Consider the following 25,973-nt stretch of genomic DNA (forward strand, 5'->3'; position numbering starts at 1 on the left):
AGACATTAAACTGCGTCACCGTTATTTACTGCCCACGTGGGTTGTGCCAGGGGTCAGTGCTGTCAGCCCTCTGCTCTCTGCCACCTCTTACCCTCATCAGCCTAGCTGAGCATTAAGTAGTATGTACTTGTGGCACCCCAACTGCTGGGGTATTACAAGTCCCAGCATGCCCCTACACTCATTATTAGACTTGTAGTACCTCAGGTTGTCCAAAGTCAACTTTATAACATGAAGCCATTTATTGCAATGTCAAATCAATTATGGCTCCCCACTCAGCCAATATTTAATCCAAAATGCTCTTTTTTTTCCATAAATCAGACTCCTGATGCACCCAAAATAACAAGGTTGGTATAGATCAGTGATGGCTAACCTGTGACACTCCAGGTGTTGTGAAACTACAAGCCCCAGCATGCTTTGCCAGTAGATAACTAGCTGATAGCTGGCAAAGCATGCTGGGGCTTGTAGTTTCACAACACCTGATTACATAGTTGCCAACATTTATCAAACATTTCCAGGGGGACAAAACTCTGCTGTGAAGCCAGAGCATTGCTTAACATCATTTCAATAATTAAATAAACTCTTAGTTTCTATTTTTGAGAATTACTTAAATAACATGGATTGCTTAGTTTTCCTTGTAGACCTAGACAGGGTGCTCTAATATCTTTGACATTTACACAAAGATCCTATTTCAGTAATATATTACAGTGATACTGCCCAACAAGATATACTACACATTTTGTAATGTAAAAAATATCTAATATGCTAGTAATAAGACCTATTAACTTGTGATATGTGAGTAATTTTGCCAGTGATAATGCCTAGCAAGATCAAGCATGGCAGTGAAATTGCCAATGCCTGCTAAGATGCCCATCAGTAAAAGTAATGTCCTATAAAATGCTATCAGCAAAAGTAATGCCAGTTACAATCCTCATTAGTTGCAGCAACGTCCACCAGGATGCTTAGAACTTGACATTTGAGTGTAGACAGCTTCTGATTGGTCACTGCCGGTGATCAATCAGAAGGGGGTAGTTATATCTGTATGTCAATTGGTGTTAGCTGCACTGTAATTGCCTCTCTCACATCCGCATGGAAATTATTCTGGTAGGTTGGAGGAGAGAGCAGAGTAAAAAAAAAATGCAAAACACAAGCCAATCAAAACCCAGCCCTAAAATAGAAATCCAGGGAATGTATCAAGAAATTGTTCAGAGTTGACAGGTATGTTCCTATAACTGTTTAACCTTATTTAAAACCCAAAAGGATATAATGTTTGGATTGTACAGTTATAGCAAATTTTAGATCACATGGGCTTGCTAGTTTTTCGTTTAAAAATGATGGGAGCCTTAACCCAATAACGAGAATTTATGGCATATTTCTGAGCATTTACAAATGACCAAAGATGGACACCAGATTTTTATATTGTAATAAAAGTTTTCCTTGCAGAGAGATATCGATTGCTACTGGCCGAAAAATGCATCGTCTGATTGGACTGGTTGTGTGCCAGGTGATGAGCATGTGTAATGGCCACATCCATCCGACTTGGCAATCTGTGTGTGGCCAAACTGGTTATTGACCCAATACTTTGGATTTGAACATATACAGGGATTAGAAGTGCTCCTAACAGAAATACAATCTGTAAAGAACCATATGTTTGCTTTTATTTTCTAAACTACACTATGCAGTGGGCAACATCATCTTAGTCCAATTTCCATAAATAGTCCCCCTTAAAGCAAGATCATGTGAACCTCTAAAGTCATCAGTTCTATTAGGGGTGTAAATTGAGTATGGCTAAGTACACGCTACAGGTTTTTCAGCTGACTATTGGGTCAATCGAGCGATAAACGTCATTTGGTCCAATATCGCGTTAGTGTGTATTCTTACACGATGAACCATAGTCTTTCCAAAGTACCGATCATCGTTTCATTTGATTGTTCAGCAGAATTATAAATCTCATTCGAATCCGGCAGTGTGTACGCACTCACAATCAAGATCTCCATAGAGTTTACAGAGTGACAATCTATTCAGCTGACTGTTATGAAGAGCACAGATCTGAGGGTAAATCTTTTAAAACATGTATAGTGTGTACACATGAATTGGCATGCTGATCGTGACTTCTTCTTTTTTTCTCAATGATTGGTACAATCGTTATAGACAACACATTGCTCTGTAGTATTCTGTAGTGTGTACCCAGCCTTAGATGTACATATAATTATATAGTAAATTAGAAAAAGGATACATCACATTCAGCCTTTCATGAATTGTAATTGTGTTTATCCATTTGAAGGAAAAACAAACCCCCAGTGTGACAAGTTATCCTCACAGTGAGAAAAAATCCTCACTGCAAAAATGGCATTTTGATACATTCCCCAGATGAATCATCCCCATAAATATACTCTAGTAACTGTAGCTACAGAGACAATTTCTTTAAGTCATCAAATCCATTTTTAAATTCTGTTGGTAAATTTACCATTAACCCCTTATATAGTAATTCCCAAGCGCAGCCGCCCTTACAGTAAAGACCAACTCTGCATCACTTGCATTTATCCCCAGCGCTCTTGAAATGTTAGGCTACTTCTAACACCCATTCATTGCTGCCCGTACTAGTGGCAAGTACGCATGGCCAGGACTGCCAAAAGGAATTCAGGGCCCTGTACAACAACTTCATGGGGCCCCCTTATAGTTGAGAATGTAAAAAATTTTTACATTGCTAATGGGTGTGTTCATACAATTGGGGGCGTGGCTATGCATCATTGGGTGTGCCCAGGCCACCCTCCTACAGAAAACAAACCTGCATTGTTGTGTACACCATTGAACGGTCACCAAAAATTGGGATTGTCCCACTAGAATCAAAACATTTCACAGACTCTGCTGCTGTGTCCTATCTTTTCTTCTCAATTTCACCACCTGTGGCTGCAGGTTTCTTTAGTTGCTGCTTGTCTGGATCCTGGAATGTTGGGGGCCCTATTTGGAAAAAAAAATGGATACATTTAGAAAATTACAGTCAGTCCCTGCGTTAAATCAATAGCACCCATGATTAAAAAAGATGCAACATACAAAAAATACAAAAAAACAAACAAAAAAAATGGCACCCTATCACATACAAGCTCTGGGCTGTTAGACCCACAGATCATAATCTGGGGCTAGGTTGTAATACAAAGAGGTGGGGCCCCATAGCATAAGCATACCAAATTTTGTTGTTTGTGAGACCTTCTAAAGGTATATATTTTAGTTTTAGATGATACAGTGTATGTAGTGACCTTGAAAGTCACTGTACAAAGAATACATTAATGGTGACACAGAGCTGTAACTGTAATTTTAGGCAATGGTGCAAGAAAGAGAATCGACACTTCTTTCCTCAAGGTTAACCAAATTATCCTAAAATTCTAATTTCTCGGAAATGATTTCCTCTTTCAGCGGTTGCCCCGTTCGCACCTTAGTTACAGCCCTCTGGTGGCAAACCTGCGTTTGTGAGACAGTGTTGATTTTCAGTAGTAAATGAGATGTGACCTACCAGGTGGGTGGTCCGTGAATAAATGGAGGCGTGGCATAAGGGCGGACCAGGAGTGGGGCCTGTTTGTTGTGAAGTATGAGCATAGAAAAATAGGTAAGGTAGCCAGACTGAAAACAGGTAGACAGATTGGCCTGTCTACTTTTGTGCTGGAGAATTCAGCTAAGCCAGTGTTGGCTGACCTGTGACACTCCAGGTGTTGTGAAACTACAAGTCCCAGCATACCCTTCCAGTATTAAGCTAATATATATTGGCAAAGCATGCTGGGACTTGTAGTTTCACAACACCTGGAGTATCCCAGGTTAGCCAACACTGAGCTAAGCTATACCTTGTGAGCAGCAGTCTTGGATCGTAGACCCCACCGTATTTTACGATAATAAAATAAAATGTAATCACTTAAAATTGTGTAAATTGTAGGTAGACTCCAGGCACTGTGGCAGTCCACTTTCCTGGTTATAGGAAAAAAGGTTGTAGAATTAATGTTCCTTAAGGCTTATAGTAGCGCTGAAGCAGGTAGAAAACAGGTGACCTGATTTTTATGCGCCGCGTTTCGAAGTATGATACAAGGATGTAAGCAAGTCGTACAATTCTTCTTGCCTTTGATCTATTTGCGACTTTCTTTGATGTTTCTTTTAACGCTTATCCCTCATCTTTAATATTGTTGCAGATACTTCCCAAAAATAATAAGTGAATGGAGCGGTACACAGTAAGCGTTCACCGTGCAGCAGTTTTGATGTTGCCTACAGCAGTCAGAAGCGTGGTCATTCGATAAAATACAATTTACTTCAATGTGAACTCTTATTGAGCACATAGTCCACTATGCAGGAGTTCATTAACTCTTTTTGTGTTGTGTTTTCAATGTCCATGTGTATGATCCCTTTATATCATACTTGCCAACTCTCCCGGAATGTCCGGGAGACTCCCGCATTTTGCGAGAGTCTCCCGGTCTCCCGGACGAGTGTGACAATCTCCCGCATCTGGATAATTCTGCCCACTTCCTAGTGAAGTGGGCAGAATTAAGTCCCAAATTCCCGGTGAATCGCGGCGTTTGGCGCCATTTTGGAGCCCCGCCCCCCGTTACGCCCACCTCCTCCGCAGGCTCCCGGATTTGACCAACAGAAAGTTGGTAAGTATGCTTTATATATGCAGCACTTTACAGAGAATGTTTGATCATTTGCATCAGTCCCTCCCCGGTGGAGCTTACACTCTAAATTCCCAACCACACGAAACCAAGGGGAACCCATGGCACTAGTTCTATGTTACAGCAGTGCTAACCACGCAGCCCCATATGTCCCTTTAAACAAGTAACATTTGTACCTAAGGAAAGTAGTCTGTACCAGCTGTACATCATACTTGCCAACTTTATGTTGGTCATGTCCGGGAGCTCCTGGAGGTCAGGAGGGGTGTATGGGCAGAGAGGGTGGGGCTTTGTGAATCGCGTCATTTCGGCTCCACCCCCATTGACGTAATGCCTGTTTTGGGTCTTTTTACAGCTGTAAAAAGACCCAAAACAGATAGTTCGTCACTGGGGGCGGGACCAAAATGACGCTATTCTCGGGGAATCGCATAATGCCGTCTCTAATCTACCCACTTCACTAGTGCAGTTGACAGACGGGGGAGAATTACCAGCTCTCCCGGGAGACCTGCCCAGAATTTAGGAGTCTAGGAGTCTCCCAGACATTCCGGGAGACTTGGCACGTATGCTATACATTCATACTTTGCAGCAACCCAGACTTTAATCATTTTTTTCTTCTTCAGAACTTATTTTGCATGTGATTTGAACAGTGTTATAAACCACTGTGTTTTACTTAACTGGAAGAGGAATCAAAATAGGTGAAAATGATGAAGTTTAAAAAATTATAGCACAGCCACGATATCACAGGAGCCAAAGTGACAGAAGTGGAGGTAAACTCTATACTTAAAGCAAGAATATAGTACACAGGCTTACAGAATGACAACATGGCAGGCTTGCACGTCGATGAAGTAGTCTGAGAATTAAGTTTGGATATCAGTACTTGAATACGGCTGGTGCTGTAGGGGAAACTGTATCAATGAAAAACTGGAAGGTGCTATGGGAAATTATAGACACTGAATAAAACAGGAAGCAGCCAGAATCAGGAACACAAAGGGATGCAGGACATCGGAACACGGGCTTGATAACGCTGCTGCTCAAAGCAACAGTCTGCACAGAGGACCAAACAATGAACAGTGCCTGGAATCCCCCCCCCTCTCGGTTTGCCTATGTTCTACCAAGGATGGGTTTGTTTTGAGGATTTGCTGGATTACCATACACCTTCAGCTGCTGGGCCCATTGAGCTCAACTTTTATTGTTGTTGCCCTCTCTGTTTTGCTGCTGGACTCACTGAATGTGACAGACAATCCTTACTAACCAGCTGTACCAACCTCTCTATACGTAGTTTGATATCTTATGGCAGCTTACTGACCTGTTTCATCTAAAGAGTACTAGCAGTGGTAAGATATTGGTTGGAGCATTCAATTCAGACTCTGTTTTAATTATGAGTTTATTATGAGTCACGATGGTTGGGATGAGTGCGCAAAGGTAAGTATGAGCAGCCGATATAGCAGTGTTGGCTAACCTGTGACACTCCAGGTGTTGTGAAACTACAAGCCCCAGTATACTTTGCCAGTAGATAACTTGCTGATAGCTGGCAGAGCATGCTGGGACTTGTAGTTTCACAACACCTGGAGTGTCACAGGTAAGCCATCACTGCGATATTCTAATGAGTTAGCATACTGCCTAGACTCAGACTGTAGAATTGGGTAGCAGGTGAATAGTATTCTGCCTTCCCTCAGAACAACAATCCCACAGAGTTGAATTCTCGGAGCCCAAATCCGCACAGGACTAGGGCTGTATCTTTTTCTCTGGACACTCTGATGAACAGATGGCCGATGTTCAGCCAAGCTCCACCTTCGGTCTCCACTCTCCACCATCTCCCTTCATTATAACTGCAACACACTACCGGAAGCTGCACAGAAACGGCTGCTTTAATATTGGCGGCTGATAATGCTTCTGCCTTACAGTGACACACACACACACACACACACACACACACACACACACACACACACACACACACACACACACACTTTCAGCAGCAGCTACAATTCTTAATCCACTATTTTATGTAGCAAGAGGTCTCTAAGTTTGTAAACTCTCCTAAGCTGCTGTGTAGGTTTGTCACCCTCTGAAGAACTGTTCCCTGCATCCTTGCTATTAATGAAGTCTGAGCTGCAGTGTAAGTGTGCCTTCCTTGAATAGCTGATTGGTGATCTGCACTATTTAAAGACCCTTTATGCCTCGCCAGTAATAACGTTTGATACGCATGTATCTTGGCTCCTGCATCTTATCCCATTTGTTCCTGACCTTGCACTGCTTCCTGTTTCAGCATTTCATTTGTATCCTGACTTCTGGACTGCACCAGACAGTTTTACTGGTTCTGGTCATATTGGACTCCTGCTAACAAGTTGCTTCATTTAAGTTTGCTACTTCTTGGTACTGATTCTGTTTGTCTTCTGGTCTGCATCAATTCACAGTGATGACTGGACTCTGTGAATATCTACACTAGCATTGTTATAAGAGACATTGTTTACTAAGACTGTGTAAAGTTGCACCAGAATATCTTCAGTGTCCTTGTTCATATTTTGCACTACCTCAGACTGTCATATAACTGGATAACTTTCTGGCTAATTAATCATACCAGTATTACTACAGAGTTTTTGTTTTCTCCTGTCTGCTTTTGATTTCTTCAGTTAGCTCCATATTGTTTGCCATTACAACATACATCATTACTCCTGTGAATTACTAACACAGTAGCTCAATAAAAACAATATAAAATCAAGTAAAACTTGCACAGCAGAGCCCACTAGATTCCTTAGTCCACTAAACTCGAGAATTAGTGACATACATCCTCAATGACATATTTTTATCCAGCTTAAAGATGAAAACAATAGGTATGTAAAAAGCCGCTGTACTGGAGATCTTGGCAAGTGTCCTCACAATTAAACTCAGTAGCTGATTCAGATGGCGATCACTTAGCAAGGTTGAGCTGCTTACGGCCGCACACTAAGTACAGGTGCCTGGCAACCGAGAGGCAGGCAGAGAATCCTGCCCAACTGCTCAGATTGTGTTTTAAAGACAATTGAAGCCGCTGGTCAGCATCCCCTACCTGTCTCTCGGCGGCCTTGCACCTGTATTTAGTGTGTGGCCGCAAGCAGCTCGCCCGTACTAGGAGTGAATGGGGGGAGGGGGGGTGTTCATCAATCAAAGTGACCCCCCCAAGAAAATGTCTTGATCTGCCCCTGCTTGAGCTAGGATATGCCCCCCCCCCCAACTCTTATTCTTTCTGCACACTTTAAATTTGAGGACTTGTGTATTCAGGGCTTATCTGACCTCTCTGGAACACAATTATCCTCTTGTCATATCACAAGTGGTTTATATGTCTCAAGACAAACAAACCAACCCCTTGATAAAATACAACCATGCGTATCAAACAAATGGTGACAATCCTACAGCAGGATGTAGCCCTCTAGAGCCAGGAAAAGATTGATGCATACTTCCTTCTGTAAAATAAACAGAAATCAATAGCAGATTGCGCTTGTGTGTACAGAAATACATTCCAACAGCTCTTAGATTCCTAGCAGCATGGCGGCAGATTTAGCTTTGTATTGTTGGCTCCTCTTAGTGTTCTCCAAGCCTCTTATCTCGATAACTTCTTCTATCAGTGTGGATGATCTGACTTTTGTGGTTGTGGTGAGTAATTTTTTTGGGCATTTTCTTAAAAGAACAGGGTTTGCTAATTCTAGAGACCTCCCACAGGAGGCTCCAGAAATCACTACCATTAAACTGTAGCCTGTATAACACTAGATCATAGACCATAGCCTTTAGCACTCATATTTTCCTCCACATCTCCACACTTTCTGTATTGTCTTACATAACAGCTCATGGAAATACAGACGGGAATATCGATTTGTAAAGTCAAATCGATGCCAATTCGCCCAACATTTGATATCAACTGTTTACATAGCAGCAATGAACAGGGACAGTCTATTGATGATGTACCAGAATTTCTGAGACCAGACCCTCTCCCCAAAGACCCAATACTGGTCCCAGTTTCACAGGAGCTGTGCTGTTTAAAGCAATATATATAAATAATTTTGAAAAGAAGAAGTATGCCCCCTACCCAAATCCTCATTTCCCCATAGGAGACCCCTTGAGAAAAGTTGAGGGTCTCTTCTCTCCAATCACCACTGTAGATTCTGCCTGTCACACTGTATTAGTGGTATGTGATTGGATATTGGTGTGTACATATATATATAAACTTGTATACTTAACACTGTATGTGCCCTAGTGATTCTGTCATGAGATATATATATATATATAGATATATATATATATATATATATATATATATATATATATATATATATTTATTTGTACTTCTGGGTTTGCTGTCATACTCTCTTTGCCTGTCTGGCACTGTGGCTGGTTGAAGATTTTTTTTTTGGGGGGGTGGGGGAGGCTACTTGTTTTTTTTAAATAATGTATTTTTTTTTAATGTTAAACAGGTCATGTGAAATTAGGATCAGCGTTGGTCTTAGGGATCTATTTTAATATTTGTGTTACTAGCTGCAATATCGCAAAATTTGCTGCTAATTGTGAGTTCTGAGATGACATTCATCCAAATCACAGCAAACAGGATTACTGTTTCATATATGTCTGTTTATGTTATTATATAAAAAAATTTTAGTGAAATGTCACAGTAAGGCAGTATCGTAGCACATGATTCTATACAATTTCACACACTATGACAATATATCCCACAGTGCGGTGCGGCATTTGCAAATCATATGAGAACACAGAGGTGCTTAGCATAAAAAAAAAAAAAAAATTGTACACAGTAATTTAAAAAAAGATGCCCACTCATTTTTATTCATATCCCCTGTCACGTTCAGGTTACTAGCTGGTATTTGCACAGCCGAGCAAGGAGGCGCAGAGTCTAACGCACCCCTTGTATTCACCAGGGACCCCCGCAAGGGAGTTTGGTCTTCGCTGCAGAGGGTGCGCAGGTCTCGGTTCTCCAAGACGGCCACCAGCGTAGTAATAGAGTAGAAAAGTGTAGTCAATCAAACCGGGTCGGAACCAACGGACAGCGAGGTACAAAAGGAGAATCCAAAGAATAGTCAAAGGCAGGCCAAATTTAGGAAACGGGAGCTGAAGATAAGGTACAAAGCGAGATCCAAATGCAAGGTCAGAGATAAGCCGGGTCAGGAAAAAACACAGGGAACAGATGCAGGCAAAAGACTGGTAAAGGTGGGTACACACTACACTGTTTTCATCCAATAATCGGCTCTACCAGCCGACATACGACCGCTCATTCAAAAGTCGGGTCAGTGTGTGCAGTGACACGATGGTGGAAAGTCGGCCCAAATGGACGATTGTCGCCTCATTTGGTTGGTCGTACCGTTTAATATTTTCGTTCCAATCTCGTTTCCGTTGTGTAGTGTGTATAAACTTCCGACCGATCCACAACAGTGAGTACGAAATTACAGTCATTGCTCACGACAACATGGCTGTAAAAAGTCGCTAAAGGGACGTCGGCTCTTCCCTTTATCATCCTAAACAAGGCTAGTGTGTATGCAGTCCATGGACCGAGCGATCGGACCATCGATCGCATGTAAAATCGCTCGGCATAAAAAGTTGGTCGAAATTTCTGTAGTGTGTACCCAGCTTTAGGGAAACCAATACTCTGGAACCCTAATGGTGCCAGAGTCTCCCTTATATTCCACTGGGTTACTCCTCATTGGTGGGCAGATTATCACTGACCGCCGTGCGGAAGTACGGAGGGACCGCGCATGTGCGTGCGGCAACCCGGAAGTGGAGGGCAGCGTCCGTTGCTGGGAAACGGGACGGGTGGATTGGCCGAGACAGGCGGCCCCCTCGCGTACATAGAGGCAGTGCGGAGGCGGCGCCTGACATCCCCTTGTTGGCAGTTAGAATGTTGACTAACATTGCTAATGCTTTTCTTGCAGTCTAATGATAGAAAAGCAACATTTAAAATAATCAGCTTCTCTGCAGCTAATAACTAGGAAAAGTGCAGCAACATTGTTGCAACAAAGTAAAAAAAAAATGAAAAGAAAAATAAGAGTCTGTGATAATCTTTCCAAAATTCACTCAATAGATGTCAGCTGAACTCCCCCGCAATACAGTAGTATATCATAATATATAATATATAGATATTATTTTCTTCTCTCCAGGAAGCAGTAGAAAAGACCAATTGTGTGAAGCTCCTTTTTAACGATTATCTAACAAATAATGTTTGTGATTACCCTGTCTGGCATGTGTATTATTGAAATATACAAACCTATTACATGCACACATTACAACTGCAAAATACCTATTTCATACTAGGACAACATAACGCCAAACGCATAATTGTATGCAAAATACTGTAAACAGCAAACATGAAACACTGTAAAAAAAAAACAAAAAAAAACCCCACTCCACTATTATAATTATTTTTTTTAAAATAATATCTTCTAGTAAAGTGATCTAGTTTGTTACATATAAAAAAATGATAGTGGTATCTGCTGTTGTGGTATATCTGAATGCAGTGTGGATGTCATTGTATGTTTGTTAACTACACATTTGTATTGTAGCTCTGCTCAATTTGGCTCACTGCCTGGTAGAAGTAGCATTATCCGTTGTTTACAATACGGAGAACTTCTGCCGTACAAAAACGATCCGGACCTCAAGGACTCTGTGGCTGGTCGTCTTTTCTGTAAGGTGCTGAGTGCGGCGGAATTATGCACACTGAACACTAGTTCACAGAGAGAGCAGTGACTGCTGCAAACTGGAATAAAACACATGGAACCTTAATCATAACTTACTAATACCCCATTCATACTGCACCAAAATCCCGGGTTTTTGCCAGGGCGAGCTCAAATGACCCGGGTCTTGGTGCAGTATGAATGGTACAAGTCAAAAATCCCGGTTCTAAAAACCCGGGTCTTCAACCCGGGATTTATCGAGGGGTAATTCCCGGGTCGGACCCGGGTTGCCTGCACTATGAATGGTGCAACCCGGGTTTTTCAACCCGGGTTGCACAGAAAACAAGCTGATTGGCTGTCTGCCTGTCTCTGGAGGATGATGTCATCGGTGGGAGCCCGTGGAAGATTCGAGAAGGAGTTTAGGAGAAATGGTGGATGACATCACCATTTTTCAGCCAATGAAAACTGCTCTGGTGATGACTCCCACAAATTGCCAGGGCACAGACTTGTGCAGTATGAATGGGGTCAACCCGGGAAATTCCCGGGTCCGAGGTGCAGTATGAATGGTGTTTCTGAGCGGGGACGCTCCGAGCCCCGGCAAAAACCCGGCTTGAAAAACCCGGGATATTGCCGGGGCGGCAGTATGAAAGCGGTATAAGACTCATTTACACAAGTGCTTTGCATATGCTGCTCTGTGATGTCACGATTATACTTTTGCGCTAATGCAGTTATTTGTTTTTACGGATTAGCACATGAAATTGTGGCTGAGGAAGGCCAAGTCTACGGGTTGCAAATGTTTCCACCACCCCATGGGAGATTGTACTTGCCAACTCTCCCTGAATGTCAGGGAGACTTCCTGAAATAGGGGTGATCTCCCTCCCTCCCTGAAGAGTCTGGCATTCTCCCTGATGCTGAGCCAGTACAAGACGTGGTTGGCTTCGCCATCTGTGGCATGATGACACAGTTCAGAAATTGTGTCCTATATCCATGTATTGATGCCTATGGAGGTGGCCATTTTCATGGAGACCAAGATTTAATCAAAGACTGACAGGTAAGACAACATAACTTCAGTAATGGAGACAGAAATGTAAAAGACACTTCAGTCTCAAGAGATTCATTAGCTGCTTTTCTTTAACGCATAGTTGCCTACTCTCCCGAAATGTCCGGGAGACTCCCGCATTTCTGGGAGACCTCCCTGGAGAGCAGGGCAACCTCCCGGTTCTCACCTTTGCAATAGATAAGGGGCGGGGGGGCTTAATGATGCAAATATCACGTCATATTAGTCCCGCCCCCGGCTGTAATTGGCCAAAATTGTGACAATCGTTTCAGGGGCGAGGTCAAAATGATGCGATTCGTCAAGCCCCACCCCCCCGTACACCCATCTCCCCCGGGATCTCCCTGAAGCCAACGAGGAAAAGTTGGCAAGTATGTGTAAGCTTACCTCCGTGTATGTATTACCCAGTATTGTTTTCTTACTGTATTTGTTCTCATTTGTAAAGTGCTATGGAAATGGCTGGCGCTGAATGTTGATGATGATGATGATGATGACGGGAGTTGCTGAGCGAATCAGGGGTGTTCCTTGCTGAGTATGGATTAGGCGCATGTATGCAACTTCTTTCCCACCCATATGCAAAAACAAAATCTTATGTCCACGATAAGATGATTTAAATGAGATCTAGGGGCGCATTTTGGTCGGATGCTCTCCGTGTTGTGCGGGTGTCCGGATCGGTCTCAACCTACACTTTCAGTGGGACGCATTTTGAACCTTGAAGTTGCGCAAAAGAGCATTTCTTGTTATATGTCAACAAAGCATAACATAAATTCAAATACACAAAAGTATCCTATGTAATAAAGACAATCCCGCACTGATGTCCTACTATGTTATTTGAGTTAATATATATATGAAACTAAACTAAGTAAGTTAGTATTTTTCTAAACCAAGAAGCATTAATGTTTAAATGCTATATTAATAAAGGAGGTTCCTGAAGGGGAGCAGGAGGGGGTAGAAGTGACGTTATCACTCGTTGCACCCAGTCCAGTTGTATCCGCAAAGTGCGTAAAACCAGGCACAGATTGATTTTACTGGGGCGGTTCCAAGAACCGGGGAGTAGGCGTGAAACTGAAAAATGTGCTTGGAGGGCAGATAGACGCACTTGTGCAAATACAGAAGCAGCATGGTTCTACGTTGTTTTATTATTGTCAACAGTGGAGAATCATTTCCAGAGGCACTTAGCTGCTGGGCAGGCCCATCTGTGCAAATAACACAGAGTGCATCTATTCACATACTGCTTCCATATACCTGGCCACTGTCTGGTCAAAATGTAATTCTGTAGTATTTTAAAGTGCCTGTTCCTGTTATGTGTTATCCTTCGCAACCATTAACCCAAAAAGCATATTTTCAAATAGTAATGTTCACTGCAGATGACATGTATGATGGACCCTTGTGGCTGGTGGCAGTGCTGGGTCCAGGAGTGGGATAATGATAGTTTACCAACACATATAGGGGCATATTCAATTGGTGGCGTTACAGCCTAAAATAACGCGCCCCGCGCACTATTACTGTCATTACGATAATAGTGCGTGCAAATACCGTTATTACGGTACTTTTCACGCTGGATTTCAGCTCAGGGAGCTGCGAGCTGAAATCCGGCTTAGAATTACCATAATAACGGTAATACTTTTTCCACGGCGGAAACCGCTAACAATTGAATATGCCCCATAGACGTCCTAAACTGATGTAACCAAGGTTTGAGGGCCTTCAGTGGTAAATGGCCATAATAAGGCTAGTGCTAGAAGATCAGCACTAAATACAGGGATCATCATCATCATTTATTTATATAGCGCCACTAATTCCGCAGCGCTGTACAGAGAACTCACTCACATCAGTCCCTGCCCCATTGGAGCTTACAGTCTAAATTTCCTAATATATACACACACACACAGAGAGAGAGAGACTAGGGTCAATTTTGATAGCAGCCAATTAACCTACCAGTATGTTTTTGGAGGGATAATACCCTGCAGTAAACTTTATGGTATGATGGCTTGGAAAAGTGTCAAAGGTTAATGTTTGGAAGCTGACTGTAACCGTAGTTAAGTCACAAGTCACGGGTCTGGTCAGCCAGGTACTCAGAACATGAACAAGAACTCTGGTAGATTTACTGGTCTCAGTATTAGCAATTATCTGAGAACAATGTCTCTTGATCCAGCACACACAGAGTTAATGGCATAGATGAAGAGATAGTAAGTATAAGGGGGAACCAAAACTTGTGGTCATGGGTCTGGTACAGAGGCGAAACTAGCAAGCTGTGGGCCCCAGTGCAGGGGGACAGGGAGGAGGGACCTGGTACCCCTGACACTCTGCATCTGCCATGCTGCGGACCCCATTATCTCCATGGGCCTCGGTGCACTGCATCTGCTGCACCAATGGTCATTTCGCTACTGGTCTGGTACACAGCATAAGGTAGGGAACAAGTTTGTAAGACTAATATAGTATCTGTGCCTGCACGCTTTCAACACATGGATCAGTCAATACCACCGAGCAACAGCTCCCGGAACCAGCATCTCCGGCCGGTCCCCCTGCACCTCTGCCAGCAAGACAAGGGCCATAATGAACATACTTAATAGCAAGATGTTTAAAGTGAAGGATTTTAAGGATAAACCTTACATAACTATATCTGCCCTGGGATTGACCCAAGACTGGTGCGGTGTGTGATACAAATACAATACTGTACTTCTGTGACTTCTGTTCAACTATAATGTAACAATATCAGATTACTTGGGAGCTCTGGTTAATGCCCATTGCTCTTGGCATTGGATGTTAATTGCAGGAATTTGGTTGCCGATACTCACCCTGTTGTTTTCCTTACTAGTTTATTTAACAATATCAGCGGAATGAAAGTCCCAGCCCCAAATACTTGCTCACCTAGATCAGTGGAGATGACTATAGCTCCCCACAGACAGACAGCTTTACAACTTACATTTGAACAGAAGTCTCACATTGCACCATACTTGCCAACATTGAGTTTTTGTCCTCCGAGAGGGGGGTATGATGGGAGGATGGAAGGGGGCGGATCGCATCATTTTGGCCCTGCCCCTATGACAATAGAAATATTTTGTCACGGGGATGACGCCAAAATGATGCGATTCACAGCGAAACGAGTTATATGTGTTTTTAAACCCATGGGAGATTGTTTGTACTTGGGAAGGAGCTTCCCAAAGAGTGTTTCATCTGCAGCAAACTCCCTGGGGTTATGAATGAAGAGAGAAGGGCGGGCTCCATTCATCAGGTCCATTTTGTGTCTTTCAGAGAGCAAGCAAGTTGCTGGCTAATCAAGAGTTGCACCTTTTTAGGTGTTGTTAAAAATCCATGAGTCTGTTTCCTCACTCTTACAATACCTGGGGAGGAGGTCAGATGGCTCCTGAGAGATGCATCAATTTATGACCAGTAAATTCTATTCTTCTATATTTGTGGGACACTAAGTCCTTCACGTTAGAGAGGGTGTTCCTGTGTATAAGTTAGAAGCCAGACAAGCAAGGATTTTGTTATGTTTTGTTTATTTTGATGCTAGTGAATAAAACTAGCTGAGGCTATTTGAACCAAATCTCCGGACTGGTGTAATATATTTGGCTGATGCGTGTGAAGTGCAGCTGTCTACCCCAGGAGACGGTACCACTAACCTGATCTTGTGACAGTATATAATCTCCCTATAATTATTTATATTACTGTATTTCCAAGAGATTTCCAGACCCACTGGCACCGACAGGGGCAGTGCCAGTAGGAGGAATCAGGGCGGAGCTACAGTACGCATATATGGTAATGAGTGTGTGTTCTGCTGCCTCCCCTCTACTGTGCGGTAATATCCTTGTTGAAGCAGAGCTGCATTGTATGTCGAGGATCCATAAGTGGAGTCCCAGGCCTGCATTGGGAGCTTGACGGTTGTACACTATAATAAGGTGGATAGGGTGACACCCCAGGGCCCCTGTGGGCCCTTAGCGCCACCTCCTCTGCATGCACTTTGAGTGGAGGGTCCAGGAAGCCTCTGTCGCACTGGAACCCAAGTTTCCTCTCGACAGCTCTGTTTGTATTTAACACACAATCCTTACATAAGTCACCCCCCTGCCCCAAAACTAAGCACTGCAGCTGCTTGGGGCTCTATGTTCTAACGTATACTCATACTTGCCAACTCTCCTGGACATTCCGGGAGACTCACGAAATTCGGATCGGTCTCACAGACTCCCGGGAGAGCTGGCAAATCTCCCGCATCCCGCTACTGCCACCACTAAATGACGCAATTTGCGGTGAATCACGTCATTTTGGCCCCCGCCCCCCGCGACAAACCGGCATTTTCGTCACGGCCTCCAGTCACGCCCCTCTCCCAGAAAGAGCTACGCAAAAGTAGGTAAGTATGCATATACTATCTACATTATGAACATAGGGCCCAGTGTATTTTGTACCTTGACGTGACATATCTATAAGTCAGGATATACTTTGTGTACAGGCGAACCTTAGGAAATAGCGCCTGATTAATGGTGTCTTGTGCAACCGGTCATGCCGACCCTGTTTCTGAGCTGTCCTTTCCCTCCTTTGATGATATTACACTGGTGGTTCCCTGTGTGTACTCTGGAATTTCCTGTTTGCTGTAGTGAAAATATCCTGTTTGGCCCGGTATCCAGAATGTCTCATGTGCTTCATGTACTTTGTCTGTCGGCTCCCACACATCCCTTATGTCTTCTTATTGTATTCCCTCACTTATTTACTGGCACTGATGATGTAATCTAGATAGCACATAACTCTGGTGCAGATGGACTCAAAGATAAAAAATTTTTTATATACAGTGGGTATTGTATAGATAAGTGCACTCTGTCTTTTTTTTCTTGGGTCTATCTGCACCGGAGTCATTTGCTATCTAGATTAATTTTGGAGGAAGATGGGACTTCTAGGATCTCCTGGCAATGGCTTGTGGACTGGCTTCTAGCACAGAAGTTATATCAAAATTTAAGTTATTTATAGCTATGGTTTAGTTTTATCATATTTTAGTTATATCAATTTTTTTTATCAACTGGCGCTAGCCTTTTTTACATAAAAATGGAGCTGTAAGGTCAGCTGCATTAACAATACAAAAATCTTGGACTCTTAGGGGGGTATTCAATTGTCAGCGAGTTGGTTTTTTTTAGACCGCGTTAAGTCATTTTAACTCCATTCCATTTTTAACGCTACGTTTTTTTTTTCATCAAACGGTCCTCTCGCGCTCCAGTAGAAGTAGAAAATTAGTTTTCTGTTTTGCACATAACTTAAATACTGTCTGTTTTTTTTATGTAGCACACAAATATCAACTTTCAATTTCAGTGTACAAATAAGCTATCAAGTATTTGTGTGCTACATTACAAAACAGACAGTATTTAACTTATGTGCAAAACAGAAAACTAATTTTCACCCCTTGCATTGTAACATGGTTTTGTCCAGGAGACTTAAATAAGAAACTTCTTAATTTAAGCTCCTTAATGAATCAGGCCCTATGTCTTTTATTTCAAGCGCTACATTCCTACATTTTAAATTTGTATTTATTTTGGTAGATGTACTCATATTCACATATGCTATGAAATATGTATAAATGGCACAGAAAGTGATCTATTGAAAGTAGTGACGGGTGTTTGCATATAGAACCAGGCCCGGCGCTCCCATTAGGCAACCTTAGGCAGTTGCCTAGGGCGCCGGGACCTGCAGGGCGCCGCTGACTAGATTTTCTAATCTAGTCAGCGGTTCAGCGGCACGAGAGAGATGCACAGCAGCGGCGGCGGGGCGGCCGCCGCTGTTTTTTAATGTCCGCATGATCACTGACGTCAGTCAGTGATCATGTGATAGTCTGTCCGGCGCCTCTGAGGTATCACACTGTCTGTCACTGACAGACAGTGTGAATAAAGTTATTCCCCCCTCCTCTTCCCTCTCAGCATGCATCGCGAGGAGCAGCTAGAGGAAGAAAAGGTAAGTGAAATCTAATTTTTTTTTTATTTAGTGTGTTCGGGGGGCGCGGGCGGGGGCGGCTTGCCTAGGGCGCCGAGAACCCTTGCACCGCCCCTGTATAGAACACCTACAAAACTGTGCACAAATTTATTACAATCTGATGTTTGCATGTGTGCAGAGAATCAGGCCCAGGACTGCAGCAACTTTCCAGGTCCTACTTTTACAAGGAGCAAATATCTGCTCATTTTGCAGTCATCTTGTTGTGCTAACCTATGGTCGCATCAGTACAAACAGGTCGAACTGCGCAAAACAAAATAAAGATACAAAATGAATATACATTTATTGCTTTTTTACATTAGTACAACAGGCTAGCATACCATACCCTCACCCTAAAAATACTGTTTACAAAGTCTGTTGATGACGGGCTAAATTCGCAGACTGCTGATACCACGGATCATAAATATAGGGCTTCCGTTATATCTGTATGTTTATGTGGCTTTGTTCTGTTTTTATCTTATGGGTAAATAATAATCTTAAACTCTGTGCTTAAACGAAAAACATCCGTCTACCAAGGGATGGCTATTTTCAAAACACTGATGCTTAGCAAAGTTGACAACATGGCCTGTATTCTGTAGTCTGCTATTAGACAGAGGTTTTCAAAACATACATCTAACCCGTCTTCAAGGGTTCCCTAGTTTTGGCTTAATCAGTACCTTTCATTTGTGGCAAATTCTCAGGACTTCTACAGTGTTTAATCACAGGCTTCAATTTGTGTCCATTCAGCAACCTTTCTTGCTGTCTCTGTCGGTGGTTCCCTCGTCCCCAATCCAAACTGATAAAACGTAGTTGATAATAAGACAATTTGGTGAGACCTGTGATGTGGAACAGACCAGTGATATTAGTGTGTGGGTAATATGACTATCTCATACATGTGGCCTGTTTGCATTGTATTTATCAGTGGATTCTCACTCAACGTATCTTCCAAGACGCTGAAGTTTGTCACTCTGGTAAGTCCCACATTGGTGTTACACGTTCTAGACACTATTGTACACTGTTACACAATAATGGGTATTTATGAATGGACTGTGACTTTAAAACCGAGTGTGTATACTTAGATTTGCTGTTGGTGATTAGCTCTTACTTATATGAAAGATTTGCTTTTTTTCCACATCCTTGTGCACCAGGCATTTAGTGTGTGAATAATACACCTTCTGCCTTCAGGAAGTTTTTTTTGGATGTTGGTTGGTTAAAGTTATTTTTGTTCAATGTGTTAAATTTCCTTCATGCATAAGTTCGTCAGTAAGTACTTGTTCCTCATGTTGAGTTGTAGCTTGTTTATAATTTGGGTTAACTGTTAACGTCCTATCAAGCAGTCAGTATACAGTTGACAATTAAGGATGAATGACAACGTAGGTCATTTATTTCACCCCAACACTGAAAGACTTTAGAAATGTAGGAAGTAAGAAATGTCAAATCCATTTGTGCTAGGCAATATCTAACATTATCCCTATGTCTGCGATGCATTCTACTAACCATACTCTGAACTGAGTAAATGCTGATCCCTATGAAAAATGGATCATCAGACAAAGCTGTTTAACATAGTAATCTATGGTACTTACTTTAATAATTTCCAGATAATAGATCAACAAAAACAGAAGGCAAATGTTTTAAGAGATGCCTTTGGTGACAAAATGCAACCCCCTCTTGTGAATGAGCCCCATTTACCAATCCCAACACTACTATGTTACTTTTACACATACTCTTGTACCCAACAGCAAAACCTAGCAGTGATCCTAAACCTCATCATCATCATCCTCATCTATTTATATAGCGCCACTAATTCCGCAGCGCTGTACAGAGAACTCAATCACATCAGTCCCTGCCCCATTGAAGCTTATAGTCTAAATTCCCTAACACACACACACAAAGTCAATTTGTTAGCAGTTGTTAGCAATTAACCTACCAGTATGTTTTTGGAGTGTGGGAGGAAACCGGAGCACCCGGAGGAAACCCACACAAACACGGGGAGAACATACAAACTCCACACAGATAAGGCCATGGTTGGGATTCAAACTTATGACCCCAGTGCTGTAAGGCAGAAGTGCTAGCCACTAATCCACTGTGCTTACCCAAGAAGTGTCTCCACACATTGTACCATTACAGTGACCCCACACAATGGACTAGCTCAACACTCCAATCCTCACAATATACCAGTACCATTAGAAAGCCTACTCCTGTGACTATAGATGCTCAAACCACCTGCATATTGTTGCTCAAACTAGTTTGTCGAATTGATACAAAAGTTAAAAAAAATTCTCCAAAATATCTGGAATTGTAGATCTACAGTATATTTTTTTAAAACCTCAAACTAAAGGAGAATACTCAATTACTTGCGAAGTTCCATTGAAGTCTTGCGTTCTTCATGTTTTTCCTGATATTCGTATAAATGTAGTGTAAATTGCTGATTTTCGCTCACACCTCTACCCTAATGTCCAACGTAGTCTGATCATACAAGGCTCTAATGGGACTTCGCAGATAATTGAATTAATGGGATGGAGGGAGGTGGGAGGAGAACATTTACTCTGATTGGGGGGAGAGGGGTTACATTTAATGTGATGAGGGGGGGAACGGAGCTTTTACTGTGATAAGGGAGTGGGGGAATGTACTGTGATGAGGGAGTGGGGGAATGTACTGTGATGAGGGAGTGGGGGAATGTACTGTGATGAGGGAGGGGGTCACATGTACAGTGAAGAGGAGGAATGTATGGAGGGGCCTGCAGAAAGATTAATTAATACTGGGCCCCACAGTTCCTGATGGCAGCCCTGACAACAAGAGCCACATTCTGCAACGAAACACACACACACACACAAAGTGAAATGGCCACTGTGGAGGCCATCTAATATTTCTTGTGTTCTCCAAGCAGATTCTGTTCATTCTAAACACATTAAAAAACTGGTTTAAATACACACAGATATAAAACTATAAATCTAAGTAAATTGGTAGTTTTATTTTACTACAACTCAATATCTTGCAAGTAATGACACAAGCTGTATTTAATACCTGAATTTATGCTTGATAAATAATCCTCACCTGACCTGTGTGAAACAGGACATAATTGAACTTTCTTCAACCTAAACAGGACATTTAATATATTACAACAAACAAAACCTCACCCACAGCTAAGTTTACCTTTCAGAGGATAGTGATATACTGTATGTAATCTTATGAAACACATTTAAAGGGTAGGTATAACTTCACCATGATTCTGTTTTAGTGATGACTTGCACTCACACCCCAGCGTTTGTAGAACTATTACAGCGTCTAGTTGCTTTGTGATATTACATCAGAAGTCACTGACTACAGGCATGGAAGAATACTGGTTACTAAAAGAAACAGAACTGTGACCCGATGTAATATTCTTTTGGGCACATTGGACATCCAATAAATGCTTTTAATGTTGAGTGTGGGTGCCTCTCTGTCCAGAAGCCTGGTCTACGTGTCCAGAAGCCTGGTCTATGTCTGGCAGACATTCATGCATGTGCAGTATCAGGGGCAAACACAGGAATTGTAGAGTGGGGTTTCCACTCCACGCCACCAGTGGGTGTAACCAGCATGTATGGGGGCGTGGCTATAATATTAGACAGTGCTTGGCCGCTCTCCAGCTCTTCCTATCGCTATATTATATACATGGGCAATGCTGCGTGCACTACTGTTAGGTGCACGCAGCTCTCCCTTTTCAAGCAGAGCCATGTGAAGCAGGAGCAGGGTCCAGCCACCTCAATTATACAGTGCCCCAGGCTTGGAGGGGGTTTCCAGGCACTAGTAAACCCCCCCCTCGGTTTGCCTATGAGTATCTATGTAAAAACATCATGGACAACACACCTTTGCTGGGATTTAATATTACCATCATGGACCTATATTGGATTGCTTGTTCACCTGAGCTTCTTTACTGGACTGGACCTCTGCTTGACTGCCCTTTCTCTTATACTTGATTTGCTCATGGACCAAAGCTTCTCTTGTTTGTTGACCTCTAATGTATTGGTCATGCATCTTCAGCTTCTCTTGTCTCCTGACATCTCACCTCTTCACTTCCAGTCTCTGTATGTCTGCTCAACAGTGGGTCTCATGTTTGGACATCTCTGGACTCTGATCCCTCAATACTTGATTTCCCAACAGGCCAGGAACTCTGCACCAGTTATAACATGGTAATGCAAGCCGGAAGTCAGTTATATAGGAGTTAGTCAGGAGTATCCAGGATCAGCAGTACTCAGAGCACACTGCACAAGCAAAGTATTATTCAAACGGGCATCTATAAATACCAACTTTTCAGCTAGTACCTGGATGCACATGTTCTCACACATGTTCAGATGCGCGTTGATGATTGTACGTCTGGATGCTCAATTGTGTTCGGCGCTGCTATCACAAGATTGGGAACACCAGCTCATGCCCGTGAGTGTGGGACTGTATTTTTCTCCATTCACAATTTTCCTAACAAAGTGTCTCTATGTTAGGACTCAGTCTTTATGTCTAAATTTGGCCTGCCGTAACTCTGTGGTACCAGAGGTGCTGGTGTTATACCATGGACAGTTTCTCCTTGCCTGCAAGGGGCTAAGCCGTGATCATCTGTAGCTGATATTTTTAAGACTGCCTTTTCCAACAGGACAGTGCAAGTTTGTTTGTCTTTGTTGCTGCTGGTATCTCTGTGAAACTCTTGTTTGGACCCTGACTGCTCCCTGGCTTTTGTTTCCATTGTCTTCTACCATTTATAGTGACCCAGACCCAGGGCCTGATCAACCACTAGGCTGACCAGGCTGCAGCCTGGGGCGCTGGGTCCCGGGGGGCGCTGCACTGTGGGTATTTTTTTTTTTTTTTTTAAAAAAAAAATAATTTTTAAAAAAAATTATTTTTTTTTACATTTTTTTTTTTCTTCATTCATTTTTTTTTTCAGGGTGGGGGAGGGGGGGTCGCCGCTGGGGATCGCCACGGGGGGGGTGGAGGGCTCGACGATCAAAAGCATTGGTGGTCAGTGGTTAGCAACACACAGCCAATCGCCAGGTTGCCTGTTGCTGTGCAGCAGACAGGAAGCAGGACGTCTTCACTTCCTATCTGCTGATCTGAGGAGAGGAGCGATGCTGGCACAACTACAGGTAAGTGAAGGGGGGAACTGCCCTGCATATCTATAGGGAGGATGGGGGACTGCCCTGCATATCTATAGGGAGGGGGGGGAACTGCCCTGCATATCTATAGGGAGGGGGGGGGGGGGAACTGCCCTGCATATCTATAGGGAGGGGGGGGGGGAACTGCCCTGCATATCTATAGGGAGGGGGGGGAACTGCCCTGCATATCTATAGGGAGGGGGGGAACTGCCCTGCATATCTATAGGGAGGGGGGGAACTGCCCTGCATATCTATAAGGAGGGGGGAACTGCCCTGCATATCTATAGGGAGGGGGGGGAACTGCCCTGCATATCTATAGGGAGGGGGGGGGAACTGCCCTGCATATCTATAGGGAGGGGGGGGGGAACTGCCCTGCATATCTATAGGGAGGGAGGGGGAACTGCCCTGCATATCTATAGGGAGGGAGGGAACTGCCCTGCATATCTATAGGGAGGGGGGGGGAACTGCCCTGCATATCTATAGGGAGGGGGGGGGAACTGCCCTGCATATCTATAGGGAGGGGGGGAACTGCCTAGCATATCTATAGGGAGGGGGGGGGGACTGCCCTGCATATCTATAGGGAGGGGGGGAAACTGCCCTGCATATCTATAAGGAGGGGGGGAACTGCCCTGCATATCTATAGGGAGGGGGGGGGAACTGCCCTGCATATCTATAGGGAGGGGGGGGAACTGCCCTGCATATCTATAAGGAGGGGGGGAACTGCCCTGCATATCTATAGGGAGGGGGAACTGCCCTGCATATCTATAGGAAGGGGGGGGAACTACCCTGCATATCTATAGGGAGGGGGGGAACTACCCTGCATATCTATAGGGAGGGGGGGGGGACTACTCTGCATATCTATAGGGAGGGAGAGGGGGGACTGTCATGCATATGTATAGGGAGGGAGAGGGGGGACTGTCATGCATATGTATAGGGAGGGAGAGGGGGACTGTCATACAAATCTATAGGGTGGGAGGGGGGGGGCTGCCATGAAAATCTATAGGGAGGGAGAGAGGTTGATATGTATGAAGGAGGGCAGAGGAGGGGGGCTGATATATGTGACTGGGGGAGTTTTGATGTGACGGGGGGGGAATAGCTAGCTAGCAGAGTGGAGGTAAGGAAAATAGCTGCAAGGGGGATGGATGCAGGGTGGGAGGTAAAGAAAATGGCTGCAGCAGGGGTTAAGGAAAATGGCTGTGCGGGGGGGGGGGGGGGTTGTGGTTAAGGAAAATGGCTGCAGGGGATATTTAAAAAATAGAGCAGCTTTGGGGGGCAGAATCTCATGATTGTGTGGTGGTCACATGGGTGGTCTCAGCAATCACTAGAATACTAAATATTAGTGAGATGGGGCTGGTAGAGGTTTGTATTTGATTGACAACAAATATTCAGATATTGCTTATATATGCCTGTCCAATGGGATACTTTTAGCTGGCCATAATGGAGTGTTTTGTTTTAACTAAAGGGCCTAATCATTCAGGGTTTGCATTATAATACATTTTTGCATTTTCAAAAAAGGACGCCAACTTTCCAGAAGCCAGCGAGAGGATAACAAAGTTGCAAGAAGAGAAGAGCAAGGACAGGTAAGAGACAATGGCACAATCTGTCTAAATTTGAATGCTGGAGAATATACCTGAACATTCATATTCAGGAGTGTTCCTATTAGAGATGGTCACTGACCCCCGTGTTTTGGTTTTGGATTCGGTTTTGGATCTGGATTACCGTCGTGTTTTGGTTTTGGTTTTGGTTTTGCAAAACCGCCATTGCGTGTTTTGGTTTTGGTTTTGGTTTTTGTTTGGTTTTGTTTTGCTATTTTTGGGAAAATCCATGTTTTTGGGCCTAAATTAACCCAATTTAGTGCTCCAACTGTTTTAGAGACAAGTAATCTAATTGTTGAGGTAATAAATCATCCAAAAAAACAGTTTAATTCTTCGTTGGTAGGCCTATTCTACACACAAAACAGATTGTCTTCCTCTCCCATCTATGCATATTGGCAATGCAGCCATCGTCTTTGAATGTATATTACACCCTACACTTATAGTTAAATATGTAAAGAAATGGAAAAAAGCCAGTTTGGTTTCTGTCTCTCAAGGCCCCCCTCCACTTGTATAAAATACCAAAATATTCAGCCATTATAGACTGTACAATATTAATTGACATGGAGAAAGCCAGTTTGGTTTCTGTCTCTCTAGGCCCCCCTCCACTTGTATAAAATACTAAAAAATTCAGCCATTATAGACTGTACAATATTAATTGACATGGAGAAAGACAGTTTGGGTCACTCTGTCTCTCTAGGCCCCCTCCACTTGTATAAAATACCAAAAAATTCAGCCATTATAGACTGTACAATATTAATTGACATGGAGAAAGCCAGTTTGGTTTCTGTCTCTCTAGGCCCCCCTCCACTTGTATAAAATACTAAAAAATTCAGCCATTATAGACTGTACAATATTAATTGACATGGAGAAAGACAGTTTGGGGTCACTCTGTCTCTCTAGGCCCCCCTCCACTTGTATAAAATACCAAAAAATTCAGCCATTATAGACTGTACACTATTAATTGACAT

General features: G+C 43.2%; 1 protein-coding gene across 5 annotated transcripts in view; it reads left to right on the top strand.

The window, feature by feature from the left end:
- Positions 1–25,973, top strand: part of LOC142106999 (testicular acid phosphatase homolog) — a 57,553-nt gene that overhangs the window by 209 nt on the left and 31,371 nt on the right. Inside the window, exon 2 of one of the 5 annotated variants that reach the window (XM_075190102.1) lies at positions 1,934–2,052. The exons of 1 other annotated variant lie outside the window; for it this stretch is intronic. In XM_075190102.1, the coding sequence (XP_075046203.1) occupies positions 2,032–2,052 (21 nt within the window). In that variant the 5' untranslated portion in view covers positions 1,934–2,031. Of the gene's footprint in view, positions 1–1,684; positions 2,053–8,104; positions 8,277–25,973 lie in introns of those variants that run through there. 3 more of the 5 variants (XM_075190104.1, XM_075190103.1, XM_075190100.1) reach the window with 3 other exon arrangements.

This window comes from Mixophyes fleayi, chromosome 11 (genome assembly GCF_038048845.1).
Source record: "Mixophyes fleayi isolate aMixFle1 chromosome 11, aMixFle1.hap1, whole genome shotgun sequence".
In the NCBI taxonomy this organism is placed as follows: Eukaryota; Metazoa; Chordata; class Amphibia; order Anura; family Limnodynastidae; genus Mixophyes; species Mixophyes fleayi.